This window comes from Danio rerio, chromosome 14 (genome assembly GCF_052040795.2).
Source record: "Danio rerio strain M-AB ecotype USA chromosome 14, GRCz13ab, whole genome shotgun sequence".
NCBI lineage: Eukaryota > Metazoa > Chordata > Actinopteri > Cypriniformes > Danionidae > Danio > Danio rerio.
The window spans coordinates 55,692,730-55,708,065 of record NC_141034.1 but is presented as its reverse complement, the minus strand read 5'-3'; the positions used below and the strand labels follow the sequence as shown (position 1 = coordinate 55,708,065).

General features: G+C 38.5%; 1 protein-coding gene across 11 annotated transcripts in view; it reads right to left on the bottom strand.

Annotated features, from left to right (window-relative positions):
* rnf44 (ring finger protein 44) overlaps window positions 1-15,336 on the bottom strand; it is a 325,815-nt gene that overhangs the window by 305,064 nt on the left and 5,415 nt on the right. For 4 of the 11 annotated variants that reach the window (XR_015506912.1, XR_015506913.1, XM_087280852.1 and 1 more), the window contains exons 1-2: window positions 11,836-12,209; window positions 1,310-1,511 (exon numbers count right to left, since the gene is read on the bottom strand). Coding sequence is in view for 9 of the 11 variants with exons in the window: in XM_087280852.1 (XP_087136978.1) it covers window positions 1,310-1,416 (107 nt within the window). In the remaining 2 variants the exon portion in view is untranslated. 11 annotated transcript variants of the gene reach the window in all.

The window sequence follows — 15,336 nt, the reverse complement described above, 5'->3', positions numbered from 1 at the left end:
TAGTGGGAAAAAATACAAATTTGCATTTTTTTTTTTTTTTTTTTACGTTTTACTGTTTGACGATTTAGTTTCCCAGTACTGGGTTGCAGCTGGAAAGACATCCGTTGTGTAAAACATATGCTGGATAAGTTGGTGGTTCATTCCACTGTGGTGACCCCAGAACAATAAAGGGACAAAGCCGAAAAAAATTGAATGAATGAATGTTTGACGATTTAAACAGCCCCCTGAAAAACAAAGGGTTCCGGTATTTTAATCTTGATTAGACTTATGACAGCGATTCATGGCTGATTTCCTATGTGTCAGGATGTCTCTAGCTGATGACATCACTTCATAGGAAGCAGGTCCAGGCATGCCTTATGCGCCCCAGTTCCTGTGACTCCGCCCCCATGTCAAATTAAGGCCAGAAAGTGAAACGCACAGAAATGTGGTGTGTAAAAAAAAAGAAAACAGTACTTTAAAACCCACGGTTGACTGAAATGCTAAATTAAAATGAGCGCTGCAATTGACTTCAGAGGTTTTGTAAAGGCAATACTGGAAAAAAAATATTTAGCAAATATTTACTTATTATTTAAGTTAATTTTTTTTTATTATTTACTTATATTTACTTTATTTTTATTTGCAGTTCTTTATTTTTGCTTGCAAAATTCCTTTTCATTTCTCAAAACTCAACTTTGCGATTTTTTTAAAAATTAGCATTATTTTAAAATCTTTGCTCAATACTTAATTTTTTGTTGGCAAAACTTTTATTTTATGTTGCGAGTATTTATGGTCATTAATTGACTCCAAAAATGTTGCTTTAAATTCAAATGAGATTGTGCTCTTTAAAAAAAAAAAGGGCGGAGTTACAAACACCTATGAGCCTACGATTGTCAGAATGCATCAGTCTATGTCGCTGTTCATTTGTGCTTCATCAAAACTCCACATCTATAATCCTCTTAGTCTATGCTGACATTATCTTCAGCAGCTCAAACACTCTAATGGCTAATGGACAGACGGCTGCTTCTCACTCAAGGCTGCTGTTTATGCTAATGACGGAGAGATATTCACTAGTGGGCGGGGCTTTCCCCCTCTGATGACATGTACAAAGGGAGAACGCTAGTCTTTATCAAGTCTGATTATAAACAATACTCGTTTACCATTAGACGCTGGCAATATTCCCACACCGCTGCCACACAACTGTATTGAAACAGTGATTTTTGCATAATAGATCTACTTTAAGACTTTATGCATGCACAAAAAGACACAAACATTCCTCATATGTCCTCTTCTGCGCTGCTTTGGTGTTGTTTTGCGCAGACATCTGTCTCACCTTCTCCTGAGGTGCAGAGGGGTGATGCAGGGCTCCCCGACGAGCCTCCTCTGGTTTAAGGGGGCTGTTGTTGGCCGCCTACTCACTGCTACTTCCCATGGTCGCATTTGTGACGTCGTAGGAACGAGCCACACCTGCTGCTGGGTGGAGGACCAGTAGTGCAGGAGGCACGCGTGTCGAACAGCCTCAGATTGTCCCGAATCTGTTTGAGACACAACAACAAAGGAGTTTGAGCATTTAAGCCTTGTGTACTGGTCAGACACTCAACAATACTCTCTGGGCAAATTGACTACCCTTTTGTTATGTTAGTAGGCAGGGGCTGACATAAGATTACGACAATATGATATCAAGGGCTGCATGATATTGGGGAAAAAAAATGACAAGCTGGTATTTGTTTTACCGAAATATACAGTGGGGGAAGTATTCAACACGTTTTAAAAACATATTTCTAAAGGTGCTGTTGGCTTGAAATCTTCACCAGATGTTGACGACCAAAGGAAAATCATTTATGCAAAGTGAAATCTAATTAGTTTGCAAATGAAGTTCTGTGTAGTTAAATTAAATGACGCAGGGAAAAGGGTATTGAACACATGAAGAAAGAAAGGTGTAGAAAGACATGGAAAGCCCAGACAGCAAGGCAAGGCAAGTTTATTTATATAGCACATTTCATACACAGTGGCAATTCAAAGTGCTTTACATAAACAGGAATAAAAAAGACAAGTTTAGGACATAAAATGCAGACAATAAACATAATTAAAAACAGATAAAAACCATTTAAAGTGTTAAAATAGGTTATAAAAGAATGAAAAAGAAAACGAAAAACATGATAGTGCAATCTGTCGGAGGCAGCACAGTGCTCATTCAGTAAAGGCACAGCTAAACAGATGTGTGTTCAGTCTTGATGTGAATGTGCCTAATGTTGCAGCACATCTGATCATTTCTGGAAGCTGATTCCAGCAGCGGGGGGCATAGTGGCTGAAAGCTGATTCACCCTGCTTTGACTGAACTCTTGGAATTTCTAGTTTATATGATCCTAATGATCTGAGTGATCTGTTAGGTTGTTATTCAGTGAGCATATCTGTAATGTATTGCGCTCCTAATCCATTTAGTGATTTATAGACCAGTAATAATACTTTAAAATCTATTCTGAATGTAACTGGCAGCCAGTGTAGAGACCTGAACAGCAGCTGAAATCTCTCAGTAGTTCTTCAGCAACCCTTTGCTTTTTGCCGTGATGGCAGCTTAAAGACGCCTCTCATATGGAGAATGAAGTCTCATGCATTGCTCAGGTGTGAGTTTCTCACGGACTTCAACAGTGTCAAAATCTTGATGCTTCTGTGGGTCTCGTCTATCAAATCTGAGCTTTAACTAGTTTTTCTTATTGGATTTGGATCAGATGATTAGCTGGGCCATTCTACAGCTTGCTTTTCTTTCTCTGAAAGCATCTGAGAGTCTCTTTGCCTGTGTTTTGGATCATTGTCTTGCTGAAATCTCCACCCTGGTTTCATCTTCATCATCTGCTAATGTAGATGTTGGACGGACGCAGCTGATATTGATTTACACTGAGGAAGGGCAGAGAGTCGCTGGAGAACTACTGAGAGATTTCAGCTGCTGTCTGGGCTTTCACTGCCAAACTACACCATCTTTTCTTCATGTGTTCAATACATTTTTCCTGTGTGATTTCTTTTTTTTTTTTACACAACTTCATTTGTGAACTAATTAGATGCAATTTCTTTTTATACAAGTATTTATTCGGTTATTACTAATCTCTGGTGAAAATTTTAAAAGTCAACGGTGCCTTTAGAAATAGGTTTTCTGAGAAAAATACTGACGTGTTTAACACTTATTTCCCCCACTGTATATTGCGACAGAAATATAATTTCACCAGATGAATTGAATAGGTCTATTGGCAAACATTTCCTTAATTTAGATCAATTGGGATGATCATGAGGTACATTTGCATACATTCTAATAAACTACAAGCATATACAAATACACAAGAGCAAAGATAAAAGTTAAACAAACAGCGTTTTATGCAGTGTGCGACTTGTTCATTGACGATCAGGAGGGGTTGACTGTTTCGTGAAGTATGTGCAATGCATGCTTCAGTCATTATGTATTAATGTTAACTTACATCTGGTTTCCTAATAAAACGTATTGAAGTTTTCAGCGTTTTGAGGGATATTTAGTGTATTCTGATCTCCTGTATTCTCTGATTCTATTTCAGATGCTACAGTAGGTTGAACTACAAACTATGTGTCTAATGTGTCTAAATCTAGATACAAACATGTATTTTACAAGAAAACAAAGTCTTGTGGGTCTATCAGGGCTTTAGATCTGCCAATTTCAGCCTTGTTTCTCAAATAGACTGATTGGCGCGATAATGCATTAACAATGGTTTGAACTGTTATGGGGTGGTCAAATGTATATTTATGTTATTTATTTATTTAATTATGCAGAACAGAGTAAAATATTTGTCAGTAATAAAGGACTGACTCGCCCATACATCATGTTTTGACCTCCTTCTGGGGGGGAGATCAAGCATCAATTGGAGGGGGGGGACTGTGCAAGTGAACTGTGCCTGAGCCCGATTCAGAGCACTCACACTTCTCAAACGATCCGGGAAACGGGCCTGGGCACGGTTCGGATAGCATAGTGTGAGTAGGCCCAACAGCATTCAGTAAGGGTGTCACGATCCTCCAAATCCTCGATTCGATTACATTTTCAATTCTAAAGACACGATTGAATTAGATTTTCGATTATGAATAATTAATTCATTAATGACCAATTAATTATTTGTAGCCTACCGTGATGTGCTTTTTCAGAGGTAGAGAGGAAGGAGGGCTGCTCAGAAATGCTACACGCCACTGTGGATGTCAAATTGTTGTCGTTCTAAAATGCCATTTAAAAACAAAGACAGTGTAAACAGGGTCTGAGTGTGAACTTTTCGCGAGCGGATTTGCAACGGGGGCGGGCGGAGGATCGCGATGCCGGTGTTTTCTATCAGACGAACCGTACGTAATACGTACATAGCAGAGCTTGCGAAACTGTGTTTTTTTTTTGTCTACAACACGAACGTTGTCAACATAACTCACTGGAAATCCAAAATGCTTCCACACCGGCGACTTCATTGAAAGAGGAGAGGGTTTAAGTTCTGTCGACGGGTCTCCTGCTTCTGCAGTTTAACAAGCACTTCAACAAGCCTGTTATTTTCCCGCTTGGCAAGCCAAGCTGACGTGACATGGGGGCGTGGCAGCATCGACGATTCTATTTTTAGATTCGATAATCGAAATTGAGCATAAATTTCGATCGATTTCGATTAAAAATCGAAATTGTGACACCCCTAGCATTCAGGTACAGAAATTCAACAATAATAAAAAAACATGGCTATCATTATATAAATCTTTTGGTTTCTCAACCACCTTCCATTCCAGCAGGATCACCAACACTGCATGTTTTGGATGTCTCCTTTGCCTGTCGTACCCATCACAGGTCTTTCATTCTCTGCTAACGAGCGGATGATCTGAATCAGGTGTGTTTGGTTAAAGTGACATGGAAAACGTGCAGAGCTGGTGATCCTCCAGGAACGTGGTTGAGAAACACTGGTGTAAATTATATAAAAATAACAATATTTAATAATGGTTTTATCCTTATTGCTCAGCCCTAATGATAACCCTGGATAAAAATAGGGCTGGATGATTAATCGAAAAGTAACCAAAATCGACAATGATTTATCTATAATCTATCTAATTTTTCGATTACTTTCCCTATCGTGTGTGAAGTCACGTGACCGTTACGCTATACTGCCGACATGTCAATTCTTGTCGAGCGTGGAAAACCTAAACACTGAAAGAAATTAGCAGCTTGTACCAATGAAAAATTGCTTATTTACTGTACAAAACTTACCAGTGAACTATGAGGGCAAAAATATATATAAATAAATAAAATAATCATTCGTTAACCGTAATCAATAGAGGTGTGAACCTATACTGGTCTCACAGTTCGGTTACGATTATCATGCCTTCGATTCGGTTCAATTTGATATACCGGTGCATTGAAGATGCAGTATCTCCAGCAGAACAGGAGCTTTCACATTAAAATCTACAATTCAGCAAACTTCAGACAACCAAATGACTTATACACCAACATCCAGCATGCTGTAGATCTGAACAGTGCAGTGGCTTGCAATGAAAGATCTCCAAAGACGCCTTCTCAAGTTGTAAAGAAATCTGTGTTTATTAATCTAATGAAGACCGCAGAAGTCAAGAATTAATTTGAATTAGTTATCCTGACTTGTTTACTGCTCCAAACTATTTTAAATGTTTCTTAAAATAAAACATATTTTGTTTAATGAGGGAAAATGTAGAGCAGTAATCACTTTTTTTATTGTAAAAACTATGATTTTTTTTTTTATCCAGGGCTGGGCAATTTGGCCTAAAATCTAAATCTTGATAGGGTATATGCCGAGCTAGTGCTGTTCCCATGCTGATACACTTCCAGTGACCTGTTATTGTGAACTTTTTTCTCATTTTATACGGTTCCTTTTACAGCATCAATGTTGTAATGTCATTAAAGGGTCACGAAACACCAGAACACGTGTTTTGAGCTGTTGACAGTCGTATATGTGTCCCACAATGCTAAAAACACTATTAGGACACCTATATTTCACTAAAAAGTGTAAATTGGTTGTTTTTGCGTTATTTCAAGCAAATTCGTACTTCCTGTTTGAAACTAATTTTTGAAGCTGCGTCACGGTCATGACATAATATCGTGTATTCCAGCTTGCAGACTGGACGTCTGTGCCAGAGTGTGTCTTATTACGTCTTACAGTGTGATGCATTAATGCATGAGTAAAGCTTGGTTCAAACCAATCAGCGCGCTCTATTGTGCCACTTCATTAATATTCATTACTGTCAGTGTTTAGACGACAGAGACGCCACGTTGTGTTTTCAAAACAAGCGTGAAGTGTTGCTTTTATAGTTTGCTGCAGTTGAGTTTTGTTTTTATTTTCTCTCTGTGAGAGCTCAGAGTCACGTGTGGATTAACAGTGTACGCGACGCTCGACAACAATAACTTACGTATCTAAGGAGGATTATTGTTTACCTGAGAGCTGTTCTCATCTGCAAACGCTGAGATCCGGATTCGCTGCTCGTCTCCTCTTAATAAAGACGCGGCTCTAGTTGCTGGTGATTGTCCTGTCTCTACAGATTTGGTAAGTGAGCGACCAGTGCTCTTTGTTTATTCAGTTTGTTCGTATCGAACTAAGTTAACTATTGCACCGAGTGTAAACATGTTAGCACCACAACCAAACTTTAACCTCATATAGGGTTTTAACCGCATTTAGTGACCGGAAAAACACACGCGGCTTTCTGACGCTACCTGCCGAGTGCATCTAAGTTTCCGGGAAATGCAGAGGGTTTTTATTCTCTCATTCGCCGTGCGGTATCAAACATTGCATAAAAAATACACGCTTAGAGCAGCTCTTAGAATCAAATATCTCGTTTGTCACGAGGGGCATGAATGAATTCCCTGAATGAAAGAGCCAAACTGCAGTTAAAGTCCAACATTTAATAATTTGGCAAATAATTCGACTACAGATGTCCATGTAGGTTAAACACCACCACTTTCTACTGTGTGTGTGTGTGTGTGTGTGTGTGTGTGTGTTTTTGCCCAAATAGACACTCCCACACCATCCCACTTTAGTTCCTCCGACACTCCCCCCTAAACAGAGCTGGACACGCCCACTTTTCTGACTTTTTCCAAAGTAGAGGTGTGAAAACACCCTGCTGAAACAAGGGGGTTCATGGCCCTTTAACAGCATTCAGGCTCAAGAAGCTATACCACTTGCGACTTTAACAACAATTAATTTTCATGAATTATTTAATCCTGTTAGGCTCGGAAAACGATAAAACACTTGTATCTTTTTCTACTTATAGATGGTTATGCATGAACATGCAACACATACAATACAGATAGTGCAGACCACAACAAAAAAAACATGTTAGGGACCTCAAAAAGTTTAAAGTTTACTAGATTTCATGGATATACACTCTCACTGCAGAATCATCCCAATTGATCTAACATTATAAAATCTTTCCGAATACAGATATTAAGTCATCTGGTGAAATTGTATTAATATTGCAATATATAAAATCGCAAAATAAAAAAAAATGGAAATGCTGGATTTTTCCAATATCATGCAGCTCTAACTGAATGTTTGCTTTTAATGTACTGTGTGTAATGTTATCTTCAAAAGTACATCAGAATGTAGGACTTACATTTACATAAGCCCATCGAGACACCGAAAATCATCCTCAACAAAATTTCCTATTAAAAGAAAACTCATGCATGACCTCCCCATCATCAAAAATCATCTGAGTGTGCATTAATACACACAATCAACTATAAACTTCTGATCAAACATTGAGGTAAAGTTGATTTTATATTGGCACACTCGATATAATTTCAGAAAAGTATTGTCTGCAGTTTTTAAAAAGTAAACTCATATTAGCCAGTGACTATCAAAGTACAGCATTGCTCACAGTTAATTAAATAGCATTAATGTTGGTTTGAAGCAATGACTGTAAAAAATATGGAAAATGGGAATGGGAAAAGACAGCCCCTTTTCCCATTGAACGCCTTGAGGGCAAAACGCCTGTTTGACGGGCACAAACTGTCGCAAAAGACTGCTGAAATTGGAGCCTTGACATGCGCAGAAGGATTGTCTGATGGAGCCAGAGGAGGAGCCGCGAAAATGAGCGGAGTCGAGCTTCCAACCAAACGCTTTATGCAAAATCAACCACGCCCCCCGAACTTCTCAGCATGCGTTTGCTGTCATATCAACACAAATGGATGTAATAACGTTAACAAATATGAGGGTTTTATATATTCAATCGCGCCAGCTCCGGGCAGCAGCGCACATATCCTACTCGCGGCGTCGCGGGCTGATTCCGGCTCGCATGCGGCAGCGCCTGCTCGCTCAGCCGCCGCATCTGGCTCGATTGACTCGGGCTGGAATCAGGCAGTGAGTCCAGGCATCCGGAGTAGGTCCAGTAGAGGTAGTCAGTCTGAGCTCTGAGGGGTAAGTCTCCGGCAGGCAAGAATCTAGCCGAACTGGTCCAAGTGTATTTTGCTATCTGGGTGGTTAGACGTGTATCAGCAAACTAATAAAGCCCGAAAAAAGCCCTGACCTTAGCGAATAAACAGTGTTCCACCAGATCATGTATGTCAGAAACTATAGTTTACTGCTGAACTCATTTTGTCATGGTAAAATAACACAGAAATCGAATAATAACACTTCAGTCTTCTGCCGAAGCTCAGACGCCGCGCTTTGAGAAACTGTCAATCACAGCTGTCAATCACGATGACACGCCCAGCATTAAATTACTGCTAAAAACAAACTGTTTACACAAATGAAGATCTGCACCTATTTCAGCACAATAACCAGTGCCTTAATCGACCAGAACCATCTTTCGGGACATTTTATTGCAAGTGTAATACATTTTTTTATTTGGGCTCAAGTCTCCTTCATTAACATGGAGGAGGCGGGCTTTATGACTTGTACTGCAGCCAGCCCCCAGGGGGGCGATCTAACGGCCGAGACCTTCACTCAAACGCAGGCTTGCGGCACACTTGGTTTGAAGTCATACTTGCATGTGATTTCAGACCGAATATTCAAAAGCTGCATGTCACAAATTTTCATAAACCCATTGAGACACACCGAAAATCATCAACAAAAGATCACATTAAAATAATACAAGTGCATAACATCCTCATCAAATACCATCTGTGCATGCATTAATACACACAATCAACTATAAACTTCTGATCACTGCGCATGACAATCAAACATTGAGCTTAAGTGGTTTTGCGAGTCGCAGACTCAATATAATTTCAGAAAAGTATTGTCTGCAATTTTTAAATAGTGAAATCATATTAGTGGCGACTATTAAAGTACAGCATTGCTCACTGTTAATAAAATAGTACTAACATTGTTTTAATGTCATACTTGGATGCAAATTTAGACCGAATATTCAAAAGTAGCATGTCACAAACTTACAAAAACCCATTGAGACACACCAGAAATCATCATCAACGAAAGATCACACTAAAAGAAAACAAGTGCATAACATCTCCATCATCAAAAACCATCTGTGCATGCATTAATACACACAATCAACTATAAACTTCTGACATCACAATGAAAAACTGAGGTAAAGTTGATTTTATATTCACGCATTCTCAATAGCATTTCAGAAGTGGTCTTTGTTAATTATAAATAGTCAGCTCATATCAGCAGCCAGTGACTATTAAAGTACAGCATTGTTCACTGTTAATTAAATAAGTACTATAGTTGGTTTGAAGTCATACTTGCATGCAATTTCATTTAAACGTAGCATGTCATAAATTTACATAAACCCATCTAGACACACCAAAAAATCATCAACAAAATATCACACTAAAAGAAGACAAGTGCATAACATCCCATCATCAAATCTGTGCATGCATTAATACACACAATCAACTATAAACTTCTGATCGCTGCATATGACAATCAAACATTGAGGTAAAGTTGATTTTATATTGGCACACTCATTTTAATTTCAGAAAAGTATTGTCTGCAATTTTACAATTGTAAAATCATATTAGCGGCGACTATCAAAGTACAGCATTGCTCACAGTTAATTAAATAGCACTAATGTTGGTTTGAAGTCATACTTGCATGCAATTTTAGACCGAATATTCAAAAGTAGCATGTCACAAACTTACAGAAACCCATTGAGACACACCGAAAATCACACTAAAAGAAGACAAGTGCATAACATCCCATCATTAAAAACCACCTGAGCATGCATTAATACACACAATCAACTATAAACTTCTGACATCACAATGAAAAACTGAGGTATGGTCGACTTTATATTCAACTTCTTAATATCATTTCAGAAGTGGTCTTTACTAATTATAAATAGTAAACTCATATTAGCAGCCAGTGACTATCAAAGTACAGCATTGCTCACAGTTAATTAAATAGCACTAATGTTGGTTTGAAGTCATACTTGCATGCAATTTTAGACCGAATATTCAAAAGTAGCATGTCACAAACTTACAGAAACCCATTGAGACACACCGAAAATCACACTAAAAGAAGACAAGTGCATAACAACCCATCATCAAATCTGAGCATGCATTAATACACACAATCAACTATAAACTTCTGACATCACAATGAAAAACTGAGGTATGGTCGACTTTATATTCAACTTCTTAATATCATTTCAGAAGTGGTCTTTACTAATTATAAATAGTAAACTCATATTAGCAGCCAGTGACTATCAAAGTACAGCATTGCTCACAGTTAATTAAATAGCACTAATGTTGGTTATGTCATACTTGCATGCAATTTTAGACAGAATATTCAAAAGTAGCACGTCACAAATTTACACAAACCCATTGAGACACACCACAAATCATCATCACCAACAAAAGATCACACTAAGGACAAGTGCATAACATCTCCATCATCAAAAACCATCTGTGCATGCATTAATACACACAATCAACTTCTGACATCACAACCAAATATTGAGGTAAAGTCAATTATAAACACATTTTAATATCATTTCAGAAGTGGTGTTTGCTAATTATAAATAGTAAACTCATATTAGCAGCCAGTGACTATCAAAGTACAGCATTGCTCACAGTTAATTAAATAGCACTAATGTTGGTTGGAAGTCATACTTGCATGCAATTTTAGACGAAATATTCAACAAATTAACCGAATGTACGAATATAAAACCAACTTTACACCAATCAATTATATATACAGGAGCGCGTTAAAACTAAGAAACACAGATAAAGCGAATGCATATAAAAGTGCATGCCTAAATTGGTGTTTAACATAAAGACATGGTTGATTTGCCACAAAGAGAGTGAGCTGTAACTTCAAAAACAAAAGCGTGGAGGGCCATGTGCTCCAACACAGACAAAGCAATAACAAAGGAGCGCCACCAAACCCGCGCGCGCATCACTTTATCCCCAATAACCGCTCGAGCACGAGGACATGTGCACGCGATTTAAACACGATATGTGTGTTTATTTACCAACAGGACGCATTTGATATCAACAAAACCATTAGAAGTGTCATTATGGCTCATGCACTGGACATCAACAACAATAGCACAAAGAAGAGTCGCGAGGGCGAAGTTTCACGTGCAAACACACGCATTCAACCTCGTGCATTTAAAACACAACTACTTATGGGTTCATTGAGTTCGTGCATGTTTAAAATAACGTGTTAAACACGTAGCAGGCGCTCTTATTAGCCGCTAGCATACAGCAAAAAGCAGATGGAGAGCTAAACAGGAAATGCAGGGATGCACCCTGACAAAAGAAACACGGTTTGGACGAACGCCACAGTATGCATGTCTAAAAAGCCAGAGTTTTGAACATTAAATGGTTTAATGTATGATATACATGTGATTATGAATCAAAAAGTGTGAACGCATGAGAAATATGGTGCTTACTTGTTTTCAATGGCGCGCGCGAGTTTCCGACTCGTCCACGCGCTTGCTTTGCTTGTTGACGAATGAAACGATGCAATCTGTATTACATCTATTATTACTATCCGCCCAAAAGTAGTCGTCCTGGCAGACTAGCATGCAGTCATGCTTAACGCGAAGTGCATTTCCTAGTTGACGAGCTCGAGTGGTTTGTTGTTGTTGTTGATCCTCGACTACTAGCATCAGCAGATCTCCAGCAAACTTCTTCTAGCGTGCATCCGCGGTTTCCTTTATTATCAGATCCTGTGCATTCAACTAGCTGTGTGTGTGCGAGACATGGGTGCTGTTCAATATTGTTGTGCTTCTGTAGTCACGCCTTCTTCCTCTAAAAGTAGCACGCAAGAGCTCAGGCAGCCAGTCGCTTTCTAGATGCTGCAGTCTGATCTGAGCAACACTTCCTCTTCACTGAACACAAACCTGCTCAACTGCTCCTCTAACTGAGGCGGGGCAACAAGGGGGTTTTGTGCATTCACAATGTCACTGCACACTTTAAAACAACACTGAAGAGTAGGTACACTTAAAACTGACTAATGCAGTTTGTTCAAAGTACTTAATTCAGCAGCATGGACCACGCCACACTTTGAGCTAGACTTTATTGTAGGGTTGAATAGGGGTGGTGAGGGAACAGTGGGATAAAGGGGGACGTAAGTAAAAGGATAAACAGTGAACATGTAGGTTGATTGGATGTCCTACGATGATGCCCCTCAGAGTGGGGCTAGTGTCTCTGTAATATTTTGGTTGAACCAAAAGATTCAACCTAGGAATGAGGAGAGGGTTATAAGGTTTGTTAATGGGAGGCGAGGAAATAGAGGGAGGGTTTTAGAGAAGGAGAAGAACAGTGAAATTATTGTAGGGATGAATAGGGGTGGTGAGGGAACAGTGGGATGAAGGGGAATGGAAGTAAAAGGATAAACAGTAAACAGGTAGATAGGTTGATTGGATGTCCTACAACGATGCCCTAAGAATTCAGAGTGGGGGTAGTGTCTCTGTAATATTGTGGAAGAGTGATTGGACCCCCAGAAGAGGGAAGAGAGGGTTGTAAGGGTTGTTAATTGGAAGTATGGAAATAGAGGGAAGAATGGAGGGTGGTTTCGAGAGAATTAGAAGAACAGTGCTAGAAGGCTGGTCTGCCTTAAATAAGTTTTAGGCAATAGGTGATTGGTTAAGGAGGCAAAGTGAGGCGGGGTCCCGTTGCCAAACCTTTGTTAACAAGTTAACTATTTAAAATAAGCTGTTCCACAAACGGAGGCAGTAAGGGCTATTTAGCATGCACACTGTCACTGTACACTTTAAACAATACTGTAGAGTCGCTTAAATGACTTCTGCAGCTTGTTTAAAGTACTTATTTCAGCAGCATGGACCACGCCACACTTTGAGCTAGACTTTATTGCAGGGATGAATAGGGGTGGTGAGGGAACAGTGGGATAAAGGGGAACGGAAGTAAAAGGATAAATAGTGAACGTGTAGATAGGTTGATTGGATGTGCTACGATGATGCCCAGACAGAGTGGAGGTAGTGTCTCTGTAATATTTTGGTTGAACCAAAAGATTCAACCCAGGAGGGATAAGAAGGTTTGTTAATGGGAAGCAAGGAAATAGAAGGATTGAGGGTTGCTTTGAGAAAATAAGACCAACAATGCTAGAGGGCTGGTCTGCCTTAAATACATTTTAGGGAGTAGGTGATTGGTTAAGGACGCAAAGTGAGGCGTGGTCCCTCTGCTTAACCTTTGCTAACAAGGTCACTCATTTAAAATGAGTTGCTCCACTAACTGAGGCGGGCAATGAGGGTTATTCTGAATTCACAATGTCACTGCACACTTTAAAACAACACTGTAGAGTACACTTAAAAAACGACTATTGAAGTTTGTTCAAACTACTTATTTAAAATGAGTTTAAACAACACAATTGTTCAGAATTTTAGGGACAATTTAATAGTTTTACATTCAATCCACTTAAATTTGTAAAAACAATGAACACTTTTTGCGAGACTAATATGATGCGGTCATCAGTATCTTAAATCCTTGAAAGTTTATGTACAGTTATATGTATTTATGTATGTATTATATCATCTTTGCATCAAATGACAAAAAACAAATTATGCGAGGTGTTAATATTGCAGTCTATAGGGGTGGGACAGTAGTGTCTCTGTAATATTTTGGAAGAGTGATTGGACCCCCAGAAGAGGGAAGAGAGGGTTATAAGGGTTGTTAATTGGAAGTATGGAAATAGAGGGAAGAAGGGAGGGTGGTTTCGAGAGAATTAGAAGAACAGTGCTGGAAGGCTGGTCTGCCTTAAATAAGTTTTAGGCAATAGGTGATTGGTTAAGGAGGCAAAGTGAGGCGGGGTCCCGTTGCCAAACCTTTGTTAACAAGTTAACTATTTAAAATAAGCTGGTCCACAAACGGAGGCAGGCAGTAAGGGCTATTTTGCATGCACACTGTCACTGTACACTTTAAACAATACTGTAGAGTCGCTTAAATGACTTCTGCAGCTTGTTCAAAGTACTATTTTCAGCAGCATGGACCACGCCACACTTTGAGCTAGACTTTATTGTAGGGATGAAAAGGGGTGGTGAGGGAACAGTGGGATGAAGGGGAACGGAAGTAAAAGGATAAATAGTGAACATGTAGATAGGTTGATTGGATGTGCTACGATGATGCCCAGACACTCACACTCTAAAAATATTGTTTAGACTAAACAAAACAAATTAACGCAACAGTTTGCATTAATATATTAAAGTTACGACAACATCTAACAAAATGAATTTCAGACAACAAACTTTATTATGTTAGCTAAATATTTTCCTCTTCAATTAGAGGCATTTTTACATAGCAAAACCCTAAAATCTATGAGTTGAGTACTAAAAATGTTGTTTAAATTAGTTTTTTTATTTTTATTTTAAGATTAAAAACAAATCCAGTGTTATGTACTTAATTACATGCACATTTTCAAGTTTAGAACTCCAAATAAATTAAGTAGCCAAAAATGTTAAGTTTTTTGTTTGTTTTCAAATTAACTGTTTATGCTTGTAAGAAATACATTTATAAAACATTTTTGTTTTTCTGTAGTTTTTTATTTGTATTAAACTACAGCTTTTCATTGTTTTACAAAACAAAACATGTACTGTCCCATATTATCAGTGTAAAAAATAACAAAAACATCAGTGTGTGGACTTAAAAATACAAAACAACTCCATTAGTGTGAGTTATCAACCCAATTTCTTTGGGTTGCTACAAGTTAAATATTGTTTTAAAGCAACTGACAGATATATTTACCTTTAAATTAGCTGCATTGTTAAATTGATGGAATTATCAATATGTTCCTGCTTTGAAAACTTAATAAAATTATTCTGGCAACTTAAAAGTTTTAATCTAATCAGCATTTTAGAATTTTTAAGTTACAATAATGTATTGAACTATGTAGTGGTAACAGAGCTCTTGAGTTATTTTTTAGAGTGCAGATTGGG